Raw genomic sequence first — 21332 nt, 5'->3', positions numbered from 1 at the left:
CACAACATTATATTTTGCAAGCTCCTTTGAGATGTTAATACCAGAGAATACTGAAACTGAGCAGGCTGTGTAAACAATATTTTAATGTTCTTTCTCATCATAACTGTCATAATTTAATTACAAATTTGAATAATTTACCTCAATTTTATTCTACTTGTTTCTTTCTTTTTTCATTAAAAAACCGCCCAAAAACATGTATATTGAAAACCATGGCTTTACACAACCTTGATATAATGGTATACGTCTCCTGGCCACCCAAAACAGTCTAGAAATAAAACCCCACACTTCCAAGAGAATAATGGAGTATGAGATAGCAACCGGCTCTCCGTGACAAGACGATAAAAAAATTAAACCTTTTCCCAAAAAAGATCTGAGTAAGCCCTGTAATACTTTTACATGGTCAGTTCTTACTGAAATGTCTACAATTTGCTCAGAAATAAAAAAATCAGCAAACCGAAAACTTGTTTAATTCTCTTTATAGCCAACTGCAACGCCTCCATATGCCGAAGGAAAGAAAACATGACCATATTAAGGCAAGACACTGCAGCAAGATCTGAAAAAGTTTGATTTGTTAACCATTTAGAAAATGGCATGTGTTTTGCCTACCATTCTCTTTTCCCAAAAACCATCTAAAAATATAAACTTCATATATAGATAGAATGATCTTTTGCATCACACTTTTATTATTTCTGAAAACGTTTGAGATTTAGCATAGTTCATTATTTCCAAAACAGTGCGATCCCCCCCCCCATGCTGAAAAAGCAGAGGTGAGGTGTCCGGCAGCCCAGTGGCTGTCAGTGAACACAGGCTACACGTGGAAGGTAGAGTTGCTTTTCCTTTTTCCTTACTAGGTACACTTTCTAGGGTGATCACATGGGATAGAGGGGTAAGGTGAGGGTGGGTTATTTCAAGTTACTAGCCTTAATGGTCTTCAAAACAGCAGCCTTCTGCTCCACTTTGGAGAGCCTTTTAACCTACAGAGCCCATATAAAGTTTAAATATCCTATTATACAAAGCTTTTGTTGGTGTGCCATTTAAACTCACTTCCATGCCAATTGATTGCTAAATTTATTTTATAAAAAGAGTTTTTCACCAGGGCCCCTAAGAAATACCCCCCCCCCCCAAAAAAAGTGACTTTACTTTTAATGTTGAAGCTATGTCTTGCCTTAACGGAAATCCACATGCAGCATGAAGACACAAGACAAGGATTTACAGTTTGCTGATAATTAAGTGAGATGCCTGTTTTCAACCTTACCCATACCAAAAATCAAATAATAATAAAGCATTAGGGTTGCAAATTGCATTGCTTGCATGTGTAAAATGAGAAGCACGTATTTCTAAGCTCCCCTTTCCATGCAGAGAGAGAGAGAGAAAAAAAAGTACATAGTAATGTTCTTTCCTGTAAAATGTCCTCTCCCACAAGTCCAAACAGAACAAGCACAGAAAAATTGAACAATGAAGTGCTGTAGAAGGGTCACAGAATGTGATTGTGATTCAAAAGCCACGCAAAAGGTAGGAAAAAAATGCCTCTAACTACCAAGCTTGACAAATCTCATCTGCAAAACCTTCTGCCTCAGTTCTAGCTAGAACAATGCACTCAGCCTCAAGACTAGTCAAATGGTTTAGAAAAAAAAAAAAAAAAAAAAAATCAAATCTTGTTTTCACACAACAGCTGTTGCTTATGAAGTATATCATACAAGGTAACAATGCAGCCATCCATTGCTAACTCAATACTATTATTGTGCAGTTTGATTCTGTTTTAACTGAGACTCATAGCCTTTATGTATTCTATAAAGTAAACTAATACAATAAAATGTGAAGTCTGTGTTTTAGTTTGGCTTCATCATTCTATATTCTAATATTTTTATAGCTAACCTATTTGGTGTGCTCACCAGGATGCCAACTACGAGCCAAAAAAATACTACCACTACTTCTGTTTACCTTTAGAAGCATACGCCTGATGTGTCCCATATGTTTTTGGCAGCTGATTAGCCGCAGGGGTCCCAGGAACATGTGGAGCTGGGGCGTTGGTCACTGGCGGCATCTGCAATCAACAAAGCAATTATGTGAAACTGTCAGGGCCAAAAAAAGCATATAATTTATTTTGCTATCTTCAAATATATTTTTTAACATATTTGCATTCTATCTTTACACAGCCTTAAGTACTGTCTGAAAGAATAATACCATGCAAAATCACACCTATGCATTAGAAATGTGTGACATGCAGAAAAATGAAGGCGACAATATGGACAAAATTCTAAACACAAACAATAAAAACAAAGAGACAGAATATAAAGGTACCAAGAATCGGTACAAGTCATGAGAATGAAAGAGCAGGTTTAGAAATAAACTGACATTACTCACAATATTAATAAAGTAGTGGTGATGGAAAAAATGTACATTTAATAATGAATCTTTGCAACAGGAAAAAAACTATGCAGTCTAAAATAACCTTCACACTGAACACAGGCACCTACTGGGTACATGGGAGGGAACTGGAAGCCTGCAGCCCCAGGCAGAACAGCAGCACCTGGGAGGTAATAGCCATAATGAATGTTGAAAGGCAATGTTTGCTGAGGGGCACTGTGACTAGACTGCTGCTGAGATGATGAGTTGGGTGACTGAGCATCCACACGGTTCATCTGCTTGTTGTCAGAGCCAGCCCCTAGCAATAGAAAGGTACACACTAAGGACAAATTAAAAAGCAGTCGAAGTAAGAATACTGGATACCTTGTTATAAAATAAATAAAATATATCCAATGCATTGATTCCACCATAACAAATTATACAACTGAAAACAGGTGGAATGAACATTTCAGAAACTTCTTGAGAATTTTATAACTTATCACCTCCTGAAATTGGCAGAAAAAAATAATAAAAAAATTGCTAGAAGTATAGTATCCACTATCTCTCTTTTTACAGTAATAAAAAAATGAAGGTGTGCTATTGAGTTTTCATTACTATAATTATGTTTTTGACAGGTCTTTCACCATATGTAAATATTTAGTGGCAGCCCCTGCATCATTTACCAAAGAATTTTTCTCTTTTTCTAATGCCCGTTTGCACTAAAATGTTTAGTTTGCCATGAGAAAATGGGCAGGGTTTCATTTTAGCTGCAAGCCACCATTTTTCTCGTACCTGTGAATGGTGTGCTGCCAAGAGCTGCCTGGTCTCTACCAGCTATTGTAGAGGGAACAGGGGGGAAAGCACTCATATCATAGTAACTGCCTGTCTGCTGCACATACAGAAATAACCAAGATCAACATTGTTTTAGATTAATAAAACATACAAGCTCTAAGACTTAAATTCAAAGTAACAAAGACTTATTATGTTTTTGTTACAGAATATTAAAATATGTTTTTAGACTTTAATCAAAGATTTTATGTAAACACGAACTATTGCTAAATTCATTTCAGACAATAGCCTGTACCATAGGTCACTATTATCTATCTTTGAAAGCATGCACTTTTAGGTATCTTTTGGGAAAATTATGCAAAGTAGGCACACCCAACAATGGCACCAGGCAACAAAAAATAATTTGCAAAACCCAATTACAGCCAAAGTAACGCTTAGATCAACAAACCAATGCTAACAAATGTAGATTATTTATTTCTGGGGTCAAGACTACCAAATTTCAATGCTATAGGTTTAATGTACCTCGAGATTTAGCTTTTCAAATGAACACACAGCAGACCAAAATGCTATTTTGAGAAAATGGAATTTTTCTTATTCACTTAATTAAGTATAACTTGTGATAAAAATAATTTAGTTTTTATATGGACATTTTACCATGTAAATTAACTCAAAAATAGCATTTCAAGCATACCAAAGATGATTATTTTTGACATGTCAGTACCCTACATTTGGGTATGGATAAACTGCATCCAGTTCCACCTGACATACTTAGCATATCAACTAAAATGAACATGGATGCCACCCTATTTAAGTTATCTTTAATGATTATTTATATCTGACATTTTTCAAATGTATATTTTTGGGGAGAGATCGTGCAGTTACTACTTTAGTAGATAGTAGGAGAGAAAGGGAAAAACGATATAATTAACTGTTCCCGGTCAACGCTTCACTTTCCAAGGAAGGACACTACATCCAGGTAAATGGAGGCTGTCTTCCTAGAAAGGTGCAGTGTTCATTTAAATTTTTTTGGATGTTGACTTTTTCCTGTATTCTTTTAAAGATATAGATATTGATAATTTTTTTTATTGTAACTGTCAATAGGTGCAGTCTACAGGACCAGGAGATAGGCCATAGAGTTGAGGGCTGGGAGATAGGCCTGGCAGACCCCAAGGAGTATTTACAAGTTTTTTTTGAGTTGTTAATTTTTATCCTGGAGTATTTGGGCCAGGATAGAATGGTTGCTCGTCCCCAAGATTTATTGCCAGTTTGCATAACGCCTGTTCTCTACTGATGATGACATAGGCTCCTGGGACAAACAACAATCTTACTATGCACGTAACAAGTATCATCTGATTAGTCATCAGTGTAGACAGTGTTAACGGTGACCTTGAGCTGGACTTTAAACTCTATTATTCTTATGTTTGATAATTAACCCAAGAAAAGGAACTTTCTTGTAGGACTGTGATTACAATCAGAAATAGTAAGGATTGACTGATGCTTGTATACTGAGAAATTGTTTTCTACATTTACCATTTACTTTAATTACTTTAGCATAAAATTAGTTATTGTGGCCCTATGCTCCTTGAGGAGTAACAAGTACTTTAACTAAAATTAGTTAACATCATTAAATGTATACCAGCCTGCAAAAAAAGGATAGAGCTGTGAAGAAAAGAACGTGCAAATGTCCAGGAAAGTGTCTGTGACATGTGCATACTAATACATACAGAAATATCTACTTACCAGAGGCAATCTTTGTTGCAGCATCTGCATCTCTTCAAACCCATAAAAAGGCTGCCAGAACAAAAAGACTTGTTAATACTGTTATTCATAAAGACATTTAGTCATGCCATGTGAGCAAAATAATTGCAAATAAAAAACAAAAATTGAGTCAAGATTTATAAAAGCAGTGGTTAATATTTCTCAACAATATTTTATCAAGTTCTTATTGGTTACAGGGTTATTACTGTTACAAGGCATTAAGACATAAAGACAAAATCATGACATGCGGCATCCCCAGCAACTACAACTTACATAGTAAGGCGGAATGCCCTGGCCCATAATGTAGGGCTGAGGGTTGATCAATGGAACACCAGGTGGAGGATTTGGGGGAGCTTTAGCTGAAAAAAGAAACATTAAGATAGTAAAAAAAAAAAAAAACCCTTGAATATTACTAAAAATCTTAGCTTTTCACTTCCTTCTTTTGCTCAAATTTTTCTTGGGAAGATTAAAAACTTGCTTTAAGTTGTAGAATTCTGGATACAATACTGAAAACTGCATAAGAAAAAAACAAAACAAAACCCTCATGCTCTATAGTCCACCTCCATATATCAGATTGCAAAGCAATTTTGTACTCAGGTTTATTATGTTGTGAACAAGCCCCGAAATAGCTTTAACTAAAGTCGGTGTATGATAATGAGTGTGTTTACAATCATTTGTACCTACAATTACTCTGTATACTGTGCTTGTCTGTAGCTTTATATTGAAAAGAGTGAGCACCACCCACACACTTTTCTCTAAAATCTAATCAGTAAAGTACAAAATGAAATGAAATTAAGATTAAGCAAGATTTAAAAAAAAAAAAAAAAACAACTATTAAAACGAACGTGGAAAGAAAATATAAAAATACACTTAAAACAAAAGAGAACAAATAAAAGCACATACACTCACTGGTGACGGGAAGAGTTGATGAAACTCTTGAATTCAGCGTGGAACTTGTCGCCACAGGTGTGGTCATGGCTGATACAGTTGACGTCACTGCTGATATGGATGACGTGCTGATTGATGAAGTCATGCTAGCTGTTGTTGTTGCGGTGCTCCCATGATCATACTGCATATGACATGTTACCCTAATGACTACATGAGGTTTTTAACAACACACAATACCACGAGACCAGTTCCTGATTAGAAACCAGGCAGCTGTAATATTTACAAACTTATCTTTACCACATCCAAGCACAGTCCAATCGTCTTCTAGAAGAGATTCGAAAAGTGCAAATAAAGTAAAAGACTCAGAGCTGGCAGTTTTAAGAACTCACAAATGATAGGTCAAAATATTAAAAGGTGCTGCTATTTGCATAATCATAGCACTTACATGGGTTGCTGGTCTCGTGTCTAGCGCTGAATCCTTCAAGGACATCTTGGACAGGCTATCCCCCAGCTTATTGCTAAGAGGAGAGGTCTGCAAATTCTGTGGGTGCTGGGTGGTGCTGTATGTCTGGGAGCTGTAGCTGCTGTTAGTCTGGGTGCTGGGTGCCTTCAAACCTGGAGCAACGGCTGCTGGCTGTGGCTGATACCCACTGGCAGACTGACTACCTGAAGACGGCTGCAAGCTCGATGATGACTGAGAATCCCTCACGTGGAACGAACCAGAAGTACTTGGGTAGGAGCTTCCAGATTGTTGATTTGAAGTCTGATACAAGGAACTTTGGACTGATGGGGTAGCACTTGATGATGATATGCCTGTTTGAGATTGGAATGAAGAGGACGAAGATTGGTAAGTGCCATACTGGCTACCAGCACCCTGGAACTGGTTCTGGCCAGACTGTACTGCAGCAAACTGGCCCTGGCTGCTCTGGAATGGAGCCTGTGCGGCCATGTATTGGTTCTGAGCAGAGGATGAGCCAGCGGAAACCGCAGACGGATATTGTGACTGACTGCTAGGGAATTGGGACTGTCCAGCTGATGAAAACTGACTGTGTGCACCATGCGGTCCCTGGGAACTAGTGAACTGGTTCTGGCTAGCATATTGGTTTTGGTACGTGGTGGCTGTTGATTGTGTTGGTGCAGCAGTGTGTGGAAAAGTCTGGGAGGCAGAGGATACTGTAGTAAGGCCTGTAGATTTGTGCCCAGCATGAGATGAATAGGTACCAGCAGAAAAACCATTGGTGGCTGAAAAGTTGGGAAATTTTAAAAGTCAGGCTTTCTCGCTGTTTAGTGTTTTTTTAATTATTATTTTATAAAAATAAGCATATAAATGAATCCAGCTGAATACAGGAATAAAAAGACAAAGCCTGAGAACAAATGAAAAGTTCAAGAGTATGTGCATGTGACATTTCTTAATTTGTAAACATAGGGGCTCTGTAAATTCTTTAATTAATATTAAAGTTTTAAACCAATAGAACAAAGCAACTTTGTTGACTTGGTACAACACTAGAACTACCGCAAAAAAGTGGGGGATTGGTTAAAAAATGAAGGATTTCACAAACACAACTTAAACAAGTTTCACCCACCTTGTGCTAAGGTTGAGGGACTTTGCGTTGTTCGTTGTGAGCTGATCAAACCACTTGACTTGTGGTCTGGGGACGGCGATGGAAATGCAACTGCATCTCCCGAAACCTAAAAGAAAATGAGTTGCATTTAAAAAAAATAAACAAATATAACAAAGACTGATAAGATTTACATGTCAATAAAAAGGGACCTGCTATACAAGACAAATTGATGATACCCACTATTTCTCCAATTGCCATAATTACAATAAAAACAAAATTGAGAGAGGGGTGGGTAAGGTGAGAAATAGGGCAGAGTAGGACTTTACTTTCTACCTTGTTGGCAGACTGTACAAGAGACTGTGAGTCTGACTTAGTAGGTGTGGTATACACAGAGTTAGGGTAAACTGCTGGTCGTGATGGTGAGACATCTATAACTTGGATAGATGCTTGCTGAGATTTTGAACCAGCAGATGAGGACATCACAGAGGTCTGAAGAGTGTCATCTGCTGAGGGTTTTGAGACCTGGCTTAGGTGGTTTACAATGCCAACACTGCAGACAAAAATACAGACATGAATTAACATCAAAAGTTTACTCCGGAAACTTAAATCTTTGCAAGTTTAATGCCATACATTTAATGCAGCTTATAGTGACTCTTTAACTGACCTGTTGGCAGTTGTAGCACTGGAGAAGGAGGTAGTTACTGTTGTATTATCTCCTCCCCCACCACCAGTTCCAAAGCCAAACTCCCGCGAGTCTGTGCCAAAATCTACTCCAAACTGTACGTCTAGCTGAGGCATCATATGACCAGGCATCTCAACTGCTGAGGATGGAATCTGCACACATCAAGTGTAACACAAACCCCTACATTTGCTGAAAATTTTTACAGGTCTGATTTTTGTTTACCCAACAAGTAAATGATTTTTTAAACTAAATAATCGATGAAGTTTAAGACTCTTTGGATTTCAGAAGTACATATCGCTCATAAAGAAATCAAAAATATTTGAATGTTTTCAGGGAGAAAAATAAGCTGAAACAAACTTGTAAAACAACCACAAGTCACAACTGTATAACAGGACACAATATTTTTCATACCTTGGACGGTGGAGGAAGCTTCGACCTCTGAGACCGCTGCCTCTGCTGCTGCTGTTGCTGTGCCTGCTGCCCAAGAGAGGATGAAGTCGAAGGTAGTATTGAAGAAGGGATTGGAGATGGAAGAGAGCCCCGCACAGACTGACCTATCTCTCGCTGTGGTAAGGGAAGTGGGCTAAGAGGCTGTGATGGATGCTGAGGCTGAGAATGCGTAACAGTTGAGAGGTTTGGCAGGTTCTGGCGTGAAGATGACCCAATCTGAAATTGTTTATAAAGCTAAATTAAGAATTAAGCCCATCAAACGCTTCAAAGCACCATAATACATTTAATTTTTTTAGTTATTACACCAGGACAAATAGCTATTACAGAGCAATCACTAGTGATGGTAAAGCTACCAAAACAGGAAAAAAAAATAAAAATAAAAATAAGAACTCACCCCAATTGAGTTTTTGATGGACTCTGTTGCTTGCTGATTGTACTGAGAAATGAAGGAATCTCCACCTGACTCGCTGCTTTTAGTAAAGTCTGGAGCCTTAGCAAACTCAGCTGACTTGGAGAATAAACTCCCAACATCAAGCCTGTGCCATACAGGAGGCATCACAGATACACTGACATCGCATGTGCATCACGTGAGGCAAGAGACAAATATGACAAATAGAAAAGTAGTCTGCGCATAAACTGAGTAAATGCAACTATGCAACTCAGGGACATTAACAATTAAAAATATGCTCATGTCTGTCTATACACGCATGCACACACTCATGGACTTGCACATTTAGAGAATACAGATAAGTGATAAACCATAAACAATCTGGAGACACTAAATTATTTAGAGTTTAGCTAAAATAAACATGCATAACTTAAATTTTTCCTTTTCAGCATTACGTGCATGTGACTTTTAACACGAAATTTGCAAAGAACTAAATTTTAAAACTCATTTTAATTTTTGTGGATAAACAGATGCACAACAGGACACCTCATCACTACATGTGCAAACAATAGGAACAGAACTTGAGCAGTAATTAGTTTTTCAATGAATCTAAAACATTAGGCCAATTGAACATTTTTTAACTGCAAGAACAAAGCACACTGGAACATGTCTGATAAATCCAAATCTCTTTGTTTCAAAGCATCTGACTAAAATGGTGAAGAAGATAGTAAATAGGACACAGAAGACATCTGATTCAAAAGGAATAAACTATTCACCTGCAAACTGCTGTCTAAAGATTCAATTTCAGCTATCCAAATTCATCAGGGGTGAAAATCATAATTGTAATCAGGTAAATATAATTCACATTTTTGTTATTAACCCTGAGACAACTTTGAATTAATGTTACATTGTCTTAAAGCGTCTTCCTGTTCAAAAGGAAAATTTCGTGTATGTCAAAGAATGTTTTTTTTTTTTTTACATTAAACCAGAAAAAAAAGAACTGTAGGTTAAAATAAAAACAGTAAAGATTATTACCTCTGTCCTATTGTATTTGTTGAATCACTTAAAGCTGAAGTTAGATCCGATTCCATCTGCGATTTTGTCTGAGATGGAGTAAATACCTTTGACTCTTCTAGCTGAAAACAGAAAAGCTCATTACTACAACCACAGCAAAATGCTAGGTATTTATGCTAAAAAATCAGCAGTATCTTGAAAGTCTGCCTGCTTCTGCTTCCCTTTACAAAACTGTTCAGAAAGGCTTGTGGGGGAATTCGTGTTATGAAAACAATCCAAAGCAGAAGGGGCTACATTCATGAAGCAAAGTTATAACCCAGGGGCAAAATGAGGCAATTGAGAAAAACCTTCTCATCCAATTCCCTGATGGTTAATTCTTTACAGTTTGGTTCAAATACGGAGTCAAAAAACAGTTAATTGCCTGCTGAACATGAAATTAAATATTGTAGTTTTAAAAATGCAGTAAAATTAGGAGAAAATTTTTTTGTTCTCTTCTCTTTACTCACATGCTTCTATTAGTTCAAGTGCAAGTTGCTCACACCGCAAAGTATCGCACATCTCACCGTTTGCTTCCAAGCAAGAACAATCTTGTTAGACTATGGGACAGACTGATCTGGAAATAGACCTAAAAGCAGTCTATCAATGCTAACACGCAGCCTTGACAGAGTATGCTATACCATTTACCAAAATATAACTTACAGTTCCTGTCCATGTGTCTTCATTCCAATCTTCTTTCCATGTCTCATCAAATGACTCACCACCCCAATCTAAACAAACAAAAACATGAAGCTGCTTCAATGCAACTGGGAAAAAATATAAAGTTGAAATCAGGATTTTTTGGTGACAATATTTAAAAAAAAAAAAAGGAAAACGGCACCAGGTTATCTTGTCAAACAGACATCATGCTGAATACAAGCTTCACAAATAGCTTCAGGTTATCAATTTATTAGTGATTAACAAGTGGCTTCTTCTGTGGCTTTAATATATAAATATGAAAAACACCACATATATTGCCTTGAAGAAAATAATATTCTGTCCAAAATAAGAAAAAGATACAAGCATTCTCTGACAGAAATAATAACTAATTAACATTTTTTGGGTGGTGATTAAAGGATGGGAGGACCCCCCCCCCCCCCAAAAAAAACAAAAAATTATAGCCAGACACTGTTAATCCAGAAGCCTCTCAAGTTATAAACATTTTTAAAATGAAAAACACGACCTAAAGACAGCCTCGAAAATAAAATAATTTTGGGCACTATGGTGGCCATATCAGACAATGGGAAAACTCCTGACTGCTAGAGAGGGCAATCTGACTTCCTAGAGCTGCTGCAAAGAGATCTTTACTCTGCAGCAAAACTTTTCTTTAGCTACCATTCTAACAATTAAACATAGCCGCCAAGTCTCTCATCATCAAAGTGAGACTTTCAAGGCTGAAACACAAGACGACGTGGTCAGACGATGTGGTCGTCTAGGAATTAGCCCACATACCACTCACTGTTGCTGTGCTTCCTTTGCTGTTATTGAAATGTAAAAGGAAAAAAAAGTTAAGTGCAACCAATAAAGCCTTGCATCATCTAAAATGCTGGTTATGTGAATGTGATGCTCTCACAGTCAAAAGTCCAGCAAATTTTTTGAAATTGACTTACTGCTGTTTTCCTTTTCTGCACTTTCAGCTGTTTCATTTGTCCAAGTGCCAAAGGAGACATCCCCTGACTCATTCTGCCGTTCAAATCTCTGCTGCCTGCTGGAAAAACAGGACACAATAACTGTGTGCACCCACTATTTACAAAACTGCTGTTGATGGGAAATTTATTTGTAAAGCAAGCTGTCAGAAGTACTGTTTACTGCCATCCCCAAGAAAATGTCACTGTTGTGATTAAAAAAAAAAAAAAAAAAAAAAAAAAATTAACAAGGATCTGCTTGCCATGTTGATAACTAAATACTTCTAAAAAATTTTTTAAATAATGTTTTATTTTAAGAATAAGGACTTTTATCTAACACTGCAGTTATGCCCATCAGCTCAATTACAATGGTGCCACGATATACATAATTTAGATTTCCTTCTTTAAGAATTAACAAAGAGGGAAAGGAACCACATTTTTAAATCTGATCATTTTTCTTTAGTTTCTTAGCTTTAATTTTTTTTAAGCAAATGGTGCAAAATAAACAAAACCAAGCACTGTAATTTCTAGTTTTCAGCTGAGATGAGATGTAATTCATTACGTAACCTACAGTTTGATGCTCAAACTGAGTCTACAGCATTACATAAAGGCAACATAAGCTATTGTCATCTGAAAGCAACAATCAGCAGACAGATTCTGGACACAGTTATCCACTGCATGGTCAGTATGTGGTAAATTTTCAAAAAAAAAAAAAAAAAAAAATCAAAGAACAACTTTTCATACTTATTCTTTTAAAGGATATTTTAATGGAGAAATTTATATAGCTTTTTTTTAAAAAATGTTACCACTGACCAATTTATTACTGAACTATCCCCTCTTACCTCTCTCTCAATGACCAAGAACCCATAGGAGAAGCCAAAGTGGAGGAAAAAAAGCAAAAGGGAAAAGACTAGTAAGACCCTTAAACCCATTACTCAGTAAAATTTACTTTAAGAAAGTTTTTGTGGCATGCTGACATCATGAAAGATAATAGCCTGTCACCTCAACTCCTCAATAATGATGCACGTGCACAGTCAGTGTAATTAAAACTTTATGGCAATAATAGAATCTCATGACAATCTCTTTGCTTCCTATTTTCCATGTCTAAAATCCTGTTAAAGTGCTTGTTATGTGCAGTTACAATTGACTAAATTTCATCGAGAAAGTTCTTAGTCTCTCTATGATGTATAAAGCTAGTTTACATTTATGTGATATGTGGATAACCTTTGTGTCTTGTAACTTACCTGCCTCTTCCTCCTCGTCTGCCAAACCCACCACCTGTGAAAGCATGACATCGTCACACTATATAACAACATACAGATAGCAGAAAGTGGCAAAGACAACAACAACAACAACAAAACCAACAAAACAAACAAACTACAGAAGATATGCTTGCTAGTATGTCAGGCCAGACTATCCTGCTTCTTTGGCATTTTAATTTTTGTATCAAACACGTCTCAATATTTCCAAAAGACCGTCAATCCAAACTTCACTGTCTGACTTTAACTTAAGAAGACCCACTAAAGATTTTGCCAACTCACTGTGAACTCACCGACCAGCAGCAACCAAAGGCTTACCTTGTTTAAAGATATCACTTTGTGCAGCTGTGTAAAGTGCTCATATCTTTATTCATGAACGGTTAACAGAGCGGGAACAAAAATTAATGTATTTTAAAGCTAAATCCTTTTTCTACAAGTTACTTCACTTGGCTTAAACAATGGGATATCTGGTCTTTTTCAAATGTATTTTCTTTGTGGCGAAGAGAGCAAAGCATGATGTTCCATGTGTTATTTCTGACAGTTTGGTGCAACAAAATCATCAGAATTTTGTGTTTCCAGATTCTGGGTAAGCTTCATTCACATAGGATGAATAGTTTACTCATGTGATATTTCATTAAACTGGAATTTCTAAAGTACATACCAAGTTTTCACCAAGGCACTACTTAGGTAATACACATTAAAAAAGGCAGCTACATGCAAGCTAATATATGTATGAAGTTTCTAATTAAAAACAAAAGCTAAATGTCATTATTAAAAGTATACTTAGGCATAATAAAGTTATTTTTCTTTAATTCATTTTATTTGCTAAAAATGTGGCCAATGGAAACAATCTTGTATGAAATGGGATATGACCTTACAAAATGACATCTGAATTTCACAAAACTAAACCACATCATACCATAAATTTGATCAGCTTTTTTTCTATAAAGACTGCCTTTTTGCACTTCATTACCATGGCAGTCAAATTAAAGGCAAATTTCACCACATTATAGAAATAAGAGTAGAATTCTGAAAATTATTAATTCCTACTGAAGCAGTTGAGTGACATATCAAAAGCAAACTAACAAAATCAGATGTAACCTCACCCATTCCTCTTCCACGCCCGCGACCTCTTTCTCTGCCAGCGCTTCGTTCGTTGTCGCCCCGTTTTTCTCTTAATTCTGTTGTATCTGTATCCCAATCTGCTTCCTTCTCTTGTGACTCTCGCTCACCACTGTAACTGCTGCGATCGCGGTTGTCACGATTAATGCGACCACCTTCGCGATCACGATTACCACTGAAATTGTTTGTACCACGACCTCTTATTCGGACTAAACGTGGAATGGGGCCTCCACTGCGGCGATCTCTCCCACGTCTGGACACAAAATTTAAAACAAAACATGTGACTTAGGAAGTGACAAATCATAGGTAGTAATCCAAGCTCTTAATGGGCAAAACTGCATAAGCCAGCTGTCATATCCTCCTCTTAACCCTTAGAGCGCGATAAGCCACACAGCTTTGCTGGAGAAGGCAATTTTCATTACTTTTATTGCAAAATTCAAGTCTTATTCTTTCCAAAAATTATAGGCTTCTTGGTCACATGAGCAGCAATTTTAAAAAAACAAACTTCACCCACTGTCGTCTTCAGTTATTAACCAATAATACTTTTATGTCGTGCTCAGGGGATTAACGGACAAAACTGAATAAACCAGCTGTCCTACCCAGTCACATGAACCTAAAATTTTACACTTTGTGCTAGTCAATGCCTTTGCATTGCTCATTCTACGGCTGGTTGCTACAATACTTGTTTCCCACAGACGGGTAAACAAAATTACTGGATGCCTGCTGATGATCTGCCATATTCAGATAACTTTAAAAAAATCTCATTAGCGCACTGATTACATACACCATTAATGTTAATGTTCCAAGTTTTCTAGAAATCTAAGTAATAATAATTGCAAGACTTGAAAGCCATTCTTTGGTGTAATACAAGAGTCAGTTCACGTATCTCTCTCCCTCACACGCACACACTCAAAAGGGGAGAGAGAGAAATAGAGCTATGCACAGTACTAGAAGATCAAGGCTCTGATCCAAGAAAGAGAAGTTTTTTAAGACCTTTTGAAAGAATAGTGTTTTTTGCGAATACGGAGGGGCAACCAGTGTAGTACAGATGTGTAGACCAAACTTTTTAAAAAAAATTATGGTGACTACAAGGAATGCAAAGGCTTGAAGGATCAGAAGAGGAGTGAAAAAAGTGTGATTCTAATGCTAAACCAATTTTGGAATGAGTTTATACTTGTAGAGCTGGTCGGTGCTGTCTGATTTAGAGCGGGCTGGGGAGGTTCTTGATTACAAAATTAATCCGTAACACAAATATGTGTATCTTCCAGAAATATTTTCATGCGCATCTATGCGTCTATCAGTAAGCATGTGATTTTTCAAAACACTTTAGCCCATTGATGAAAGATTCAAGGATATTCCGCAGGCAGCATATTGTGCACAATGTTTATCTTTAGAGTCTCTCATCAACCAGTCTTTAGATTTTTCTTCCTTTAGCCAGTTCTCCTGAAAAGAACACTTACCCGGCATTTTTTGAATCATCAAGAAGACAAAGAAATGTGGTCATCCGTCAAGACTAAAATCTTGCGAAACATAAGTTCTCATCGTGAACAAGACTTGGCAGTCGCGTGATTAAAATACCGGTGAGGCAAAGTATCGTCTGTATTTCAACTCCAAAAAATAAATTTGTGGATTTATAAGAGGCATGAAAAATAAATCTGTAATATTTTATCGATATAAGGACTTAAAAGGGTCATAGAGAAAATGTAAGGACGTGTGTGAAGAAAAGTAAGGACCGCATGGCAAAAATAAAGACTTATAAGGCCTTACGGCGAAAATTCTCTATGTAAGGACCCTGCGAACCCTGTTCACAGTCAACCTGACTTACCGTGAGGGAGCTTCAAATCTGTCATGCTCAGGGCGTTCGTGCAAACGATCTGGTCTTTCATCAATCCTGTCAGCATCCTGGTGGTTGCTGTGGGTCTCTTTATCACTCTTTAGGGTGTTAGATCGTTTCTTTTTTTTCCCTTGCTCAACCCACTCACCCTGAAACCGTAATAAAAGATGGCTTCAGTGAATGGTTCAAAGTTTGTTATCAACATACTTAAATAGCTGGTCATAAAGACAAACTAGATTTAAATTGACATTAAGATTTTCATCTACATCTACCAATACCTGTTCCCCTTCCCCTTCAAGAAGAATCTCAACAGCTCGGTGAGGGTCATCTTTAGCATCATGAAGTGCAACTACAACATCCTCTTCTGATCGCCCTGTCATCTCTGATAACTGCAACAATGGCAATTAATACTTTCTCATTTTCTCTCAAATCATGTAATAAAAATATACACAGCATTTAAAATGTCTTTGTTAAATAAATAAATAAAAACTGTCTTTAAAAAAATCTTTTCAAAAACAACAGCAAACTTACATGCTGTATATAGTCTGTTAAAAAACATTCATCACAGCATTTGAAACATTGATTTAGCATTCGTTTGTTCCTGCATACAAATAAAATATTGCAGCTTTCTTGTAACAAAACAATCTTTGTTCATTCTGGTAAAAGACCATGTTGAATGCATGTGTGCCTAGTCCATATTTTATAACTACACTGCAGGACACAACTTAAGATAAATAGGAAAATAGAAAAAAACAGGAGAAGACAATGCTCTCCTAACTTACGAACATGCATACCTGTTTGACAGTAGCCATGTTAGTAGTGTCCCTGCCATTGTCAAGGATCTGGGCTATGCGCAACTGATCCTCAAAAACCTGCAATAATACACAAGGGAAAAATGATTCTTAAATAGATATAACAGAAGCACAAACCAACCTTGAAAAATTTCTCCTTTTCTTTGACGTTTAAGACCACCTTTAATGTTTTGGGATAAACATACATGTTTACACACCTACATCCTCCTTTTATATACATCTGTAATAAAATGCAAATTGTAGTGATGTTTGTGGACTTCTTCAAGTGTGTTGGTGATAGGTGTGATAGCAGACATCAATTTTTTTCCCATTTGCGAATTTTTTTTTTTAACAGAAAGACAAGTTCTAATATCAAAGAAGTAAAAATTTTATATTTAAAAGTTTAATATAGTAAACATGCTAATTAGAAGCTTTTAACAGCAGACTTGCAAATCATTAAATGACCAGCTATAAACACAGTTCCCAGATAAAGTACGAGAGAATATTACAATGCAACAACTGCCTTATACTCTTTAGTCTACATTACTCTTTAGTTTTTGGTGCTAAAGGCAAAGGTCACTCAATGACCTTTTTTTAAAAGGTCATTAGGGAGTGAGGTCCTTTCTTAGGGCCAGCTTTAAAAAATGGCAATGCCCATATCTTCTTCCTCACTGCCTTACCTCCCTCTTTGGAATCAGGTAACCATTTCCACCATCTGGGTCAAATGGAAGAAGTGACCTGTGCTACAAGGGTATTGAACCAGTATGCATCTCGGTTTGTATGCCAGAGCTCTAACCACTCTATCAGTTCCCCTGAAGGTACACACTGCCTAAAGGACATCTTCCCCAAAACCAGGTGATAAAATCTAGAAAGGGGGAGGGAAACCGGTGAAGATCACAAATATTGATGAAATAGTGAGGAAGAATGTTGCATGACTTTGAAGTACAATCGAACAACACTCAGAACACTTTGCTGCCAAACAGCATATTAAAAATTGTTCAGAACATCAAGAGTTAAGTTTTTATTTCAAGGTTGCATGTATAAATTAACAGCTGTGCAAAACTTTACCTGGATCTTGGCAGGCTGTTTATCTGTCTTATATGTGGCTGAAGGCGTCTGGCTCCCCAGCACAGATGTGGATTTGGCATTCTTGTCCTTGTTAGTCCTATTGGCACGTTGAGTGCCCACCAGTGTGCTCATGATTTACAGTATGTACAATGTGTATGTACAAAGTCCTGCAACAAGCAGCATGTGTATTCCAGGTTGAACTGCAGTTGAAAATATAAATGCAAAAATGTTTCCTGCAGATGTTACTAACTGTAACGGTTTGTAAGAAAGTTTAGTTACGTATTTAAAATTGTCAGAGGCAGCCATTACAATTTTTTTCTTAATGTTTAATCTTTTATAAACTCATATAACCATTTCTACCCTTCAAGTTGCAATGTATCAGTGTTTTGCACACTGGGGTCAAAGGGTTAGAAATACCACTGAAGCTAGTGAAAAGTACATAACAGAGCACTTGTGAAAGATGTGGGAGACAATTAATATCACTTTTTCTTTGAAAAAATCCTATTAATTTATACCTGATTTTCTAAATAAATTTTCCAACCGGTATTTGTGTACTTATTAAGAAAGATTGTGGGCACACTAATTAATGTCTGCTGAACATGCAAATGGCAAAAAAGGAAATGCACCACACCAAATTATGATGCTAATTCTCTATTCACAAATTATGATGCTAATTCTCTATTCACAAGTGATATCACCAATGCATGTGTTGGCAAAACCACTGTGACGATTATTCCTTGTTACTCGATGGGCATAGGGCCGCATAGTGTTGCATCACTAATGATGATAATTTCCGTTAATGCAACATTACCACTCCTAGACAGCTAGTCCTTTTAAGTCTCTAAGTAACTGACTACTTACACAAAAATTTTGACATCCTTAGATTTATAGTATAAAGTGTACACTAACTAGTGTGTCTACACAAAATGACCACAGCCTACAACCAAACTCATTAATAATGCTACTGAATTTCCACTATCTTCAACGACTATCAAATAACAATAAAAAATCAACAATATGAGCATTCGTCTCTTAAACCTGAATCTTCTTCTGCTGTATCAAACAACTAAATCAAGCATCAAGCTGCTAATAGCTAAAATTTATTGATGCATTTCAAGCTTTTGTTGCAATGGATTCTGCAACACAATCTACTCAGCTATGGAATCAGCAGAAATTCCAACCACTCATTTTTCTTAAACTCTTGATTAAACCTTATCTCAGAAGCACAGACTTGTTTACAGAATGATGTTATTGCAATACAAAAACAATTAGTAAAAGTCAACCTAAAAACACCCTGTTTTAAAGCAAGCTTACAAGTCAGCACAACCTGCTCAGCTTCATAATAACATTTTTTTCTTAAACAAAATGTTGCTACTATATTATAAAAGCACATTTATTCATTCTGGATAAGCTTTTTTATGAACTCAGTGATGAGATCTTTCCAGACTACTGGTTTTTTCTTTTTCCTTAGGTCCAGTGTAAATTACTACTTCACAAACAAGTTGATCTTAGTCTAGGCAACAGAAAGTTTCTTACTAGTTAAAAATATTTACAAGATCTGTATTAAATCATTCAGTAACAATACTGTTACATGTTTAAATGCACACAAACATGTAACTAAAGGAGGAACCTTGCCTCTCATACAAAATAATATACACATGACTTTCGACAGACAGGAGGGAAAATGATTTTGTATGTTTAATGACATTCTGATTGTATACAACTCGTTTATTATCCCTGGCATATCTTTGTTCGGTTAAAATTTCGTAAGGTTAATGTCTGAAAAGAAAGGAACTTCGGGTTGTGCTAATGACAACAAAAGATGGTCGACTAAGCATTCCGTCGCGCCTAAATTCCACATGATGAAACACATTTGATAAAAAGCTAGATATCGAACAATTGCTACAGTGCACTCTACATTCTGGAAAGAAATTTAAAAAGAACAGACTACAAACTTTTAATGTCGACAGAACTCTAGTTTAATGATCACGCATTCAATAATCTATACCGATCACCGTTGTTAGACAAAACATAACCTAGCGTGCTACATGTGACGCCATGCTGGATTTTTTCACATTGTTTGATTTTAGAAAATCGCATCTTACATTTTAGTTTTACGTCATCAACTGCAAGGATGGGATATTTAACATAACAATGAATCATATACATTCAAAACATGCTAATTTCTTAGTAAAGACAGAGGTAAACACAATTATTATAAGCTCTCGTCTTTACCTGCGTCTTGCGTTAAGGGAGAAGTGTGAGTCACGTGACTAAGCTAGAATTCGCGCCGCCATATAATATTCGCAGAAGATACAGTATCTAAGTTATATACAAAAGAGTCAAAATCACTTTGTCTGAACTACCTTAGAAAAATCTAAGTAAATGAATTTTACTGATTTCAGTTTGAAAATACGACTGACTTCCCCTAAATGTTAATTTGGGATTCTCCGATCCATAATTTTATAATTCTAGATGGCGCTCTAAGTAATTGTTTTCTGAGAAAAATATTATAGTGCTCAAATGAGTCGTATTAAAAGAGTACGATGATTTTAAGAACGTGCAAAATACATCTTTATAAAATTTTCATTGCATCTACTTTTAATAGCCTTCTAATAAATGACATTTCTTTGTTAACTTTCAACTAAGGGAGGTAATTTTGATGATCACGGGCGATAAGTACCAACACATCAGAAAAATGGGATTTTCGAGAGTTTTCGCAGGTGGTCTAGAAGTAGATGGCGCACATCACAAACACAGACAAGATCATATGGTTCTGTGTTTGTTTTGTGTCGGGCACGTTCTGTTGATACAACGATTGGTGTTCTCATGTCTGGTGAATTGTTGCTTGCTAGGTTTGGCGGGAAAGTGTTTATACCTGTGTGAGGGGAGAGGGAGGGGTTGAAAACCCGCGTACCCCTAGAAAATTCTCGATGTCCAACAAAAAAATAATACGAACAGAGGTGTCATATAATGTCCTGACCAGAGATCTGAACCCAGGGCCTCACTGCAGTGGTGACAAACTAGAGGATGGGATGTCCTCCGGTTATAGCTTTTCTTTTACCTGTTTCTACTTTTTTACTCCTGCTACATATTTATAGCATGTGGAATCACACGTAGCAGGAAACAAAAGAAAACAACGAACTAATGTCAGATTTAAAAGAAATGTCTGTGGTTTGACCAAGACTTTGCCGCGGTCTTGCGTCCATAATTCTGTTTTTATTTTTAATTTTGTAAAGCGCCATGATCCTGCCCATAGGACTGGGATATGACACTATAGGTATACTGTATTATTATTTACTGGATATACAGTATTTTTTTTTTACCTGATATGGTTATATGTAATGAGCACCATTCCCAAGATTCTAAAACCCACCAAAAAATCATCTCTACAAAAATAAAGTTAGTGTCACCGTTCTTATTTGATATGCTGGAAGTTTTCATTGATGATGTTTATATAATGCACAGAGGGAGCCCAGAGAGCTGGGGAGCCTGCGTGTGGGATGGGGAAACATATGGGAGGTAACTATGTGGGTGTTCGATGAAGCTAGTTTGACGCAGTTAGAACCCTTGTTCGTCTTTCGTACGGGACAAATGACGGCAAATCTTTATTCACGAGGGTAATAGTATATTAGCAGTTATGCTTTTTTTGATATCTATCCCTCGGACTAAGTAGTAGAAATGAAAACATAACATAAATTCAGAATAAGGCAATAAAAA

At 36.7% G+C, this 21332-nt stretch overlaps 1 protein-coding gene across 7 annotated transcripts in view; it reads right to left on the bottom strand.

Annotated features, from left to right (window-relative positions):
* Positions 1-20058, bottom strand: part of LOC112553781 (ubiquitin-associated protein 2-like) — a 28914-nt gene extending 8856 nt beyond the window's left edge. For 2 of the 7 annotated variants that reach the window (XM_025221223.1, XM_025221227.1), the window contains exons 1-22: positions 19848-20058; positions 17613-17779; positions 16548-16625; positions 16032-16142; positions 15745-15902; positions 13904-14172; positions 12783-12816; positions 11524-11621; positions 10577-10644; positions 9899-9999; positions 8870-9041; positions 8437-8691; positions 8008-8177; positions 7677-7893; positions 7365-7470; positions 6227-7023; positions 5797-5962; positions 5167-5252; positions 4876-4926; positions 3139-3235; positions 2478-2665; positions 1942-2044 (exon numbers count right to left, since the gene is read on the bottom strand). In XM_025221223.1, the coding sequence (XP_025077008.1) occupies positions 1942-2044; positions 2478-2665; positions 3139-3235; positions 4876-4926; positions 5167-5252; positions 5797-5962; positions 6227-7023; positions 7365-7470; positions 7677-7893; positions 8008-8177; positions 8437-8691; positions 8870-9041; positions 9899-9999; positions 10577-10644; positions 11524-11621; positions 12783-12816; positions 13904-14172; positions 15745-15902; positions 16032-16142; positions 16548-16625; positions 17613-17744 (3457 nt within the window). In that variant the 5' untranslated portion in view covers positions 17745-17779; positions 19848-20058. The remainder of the gene's footprint in view (positions 1-1941; positions 2045-2477; positions 2666-3138; positions 3236-4875; positions 4927-5166; positions 5253-5796; positions 5963-6226; positions 7024-7364; positions 7471-7676; positions 7894-8007; positions 8178-8436; positions 8692-8869; positions 9042-9898; positions 10000-10576; positions 10645-11523; positions 11622-12782; positions 12817-13903; positions 14173-15744; positions 15903-16031; positions 16143-16547; positions 16626-17612; positions 17780-19847) is intronic. The other 5 variants (XM_025221224.1, XM_025221226.1, XM_025221228.1 and 2 more) reach the window with 5 other exon arrangements.
* Between the last annotated feature and the right edge of the window lie 1274 nt (positions 20059-21332).

Source organism: Pomacea canaliculata, linkage group LG13 (genome assembly GCF_003073045.1).
Source record: "Pomacea canaliculata isolate SZHN2017 linkage group LG13, ASM307304v1, whole genome shotgun sequence".
NCBI lineage: Eukaryota > Metazoa > Mollusca > Gastropoda > Architaenioglossa > Ampullariidae > Pomacea > Pomacea canaliculata.
The sequence above is the reverse complement of the archived record's forward strand: the minus strand, read 5'-3'. Positions and strand labels throughout refer to the sequence as shown.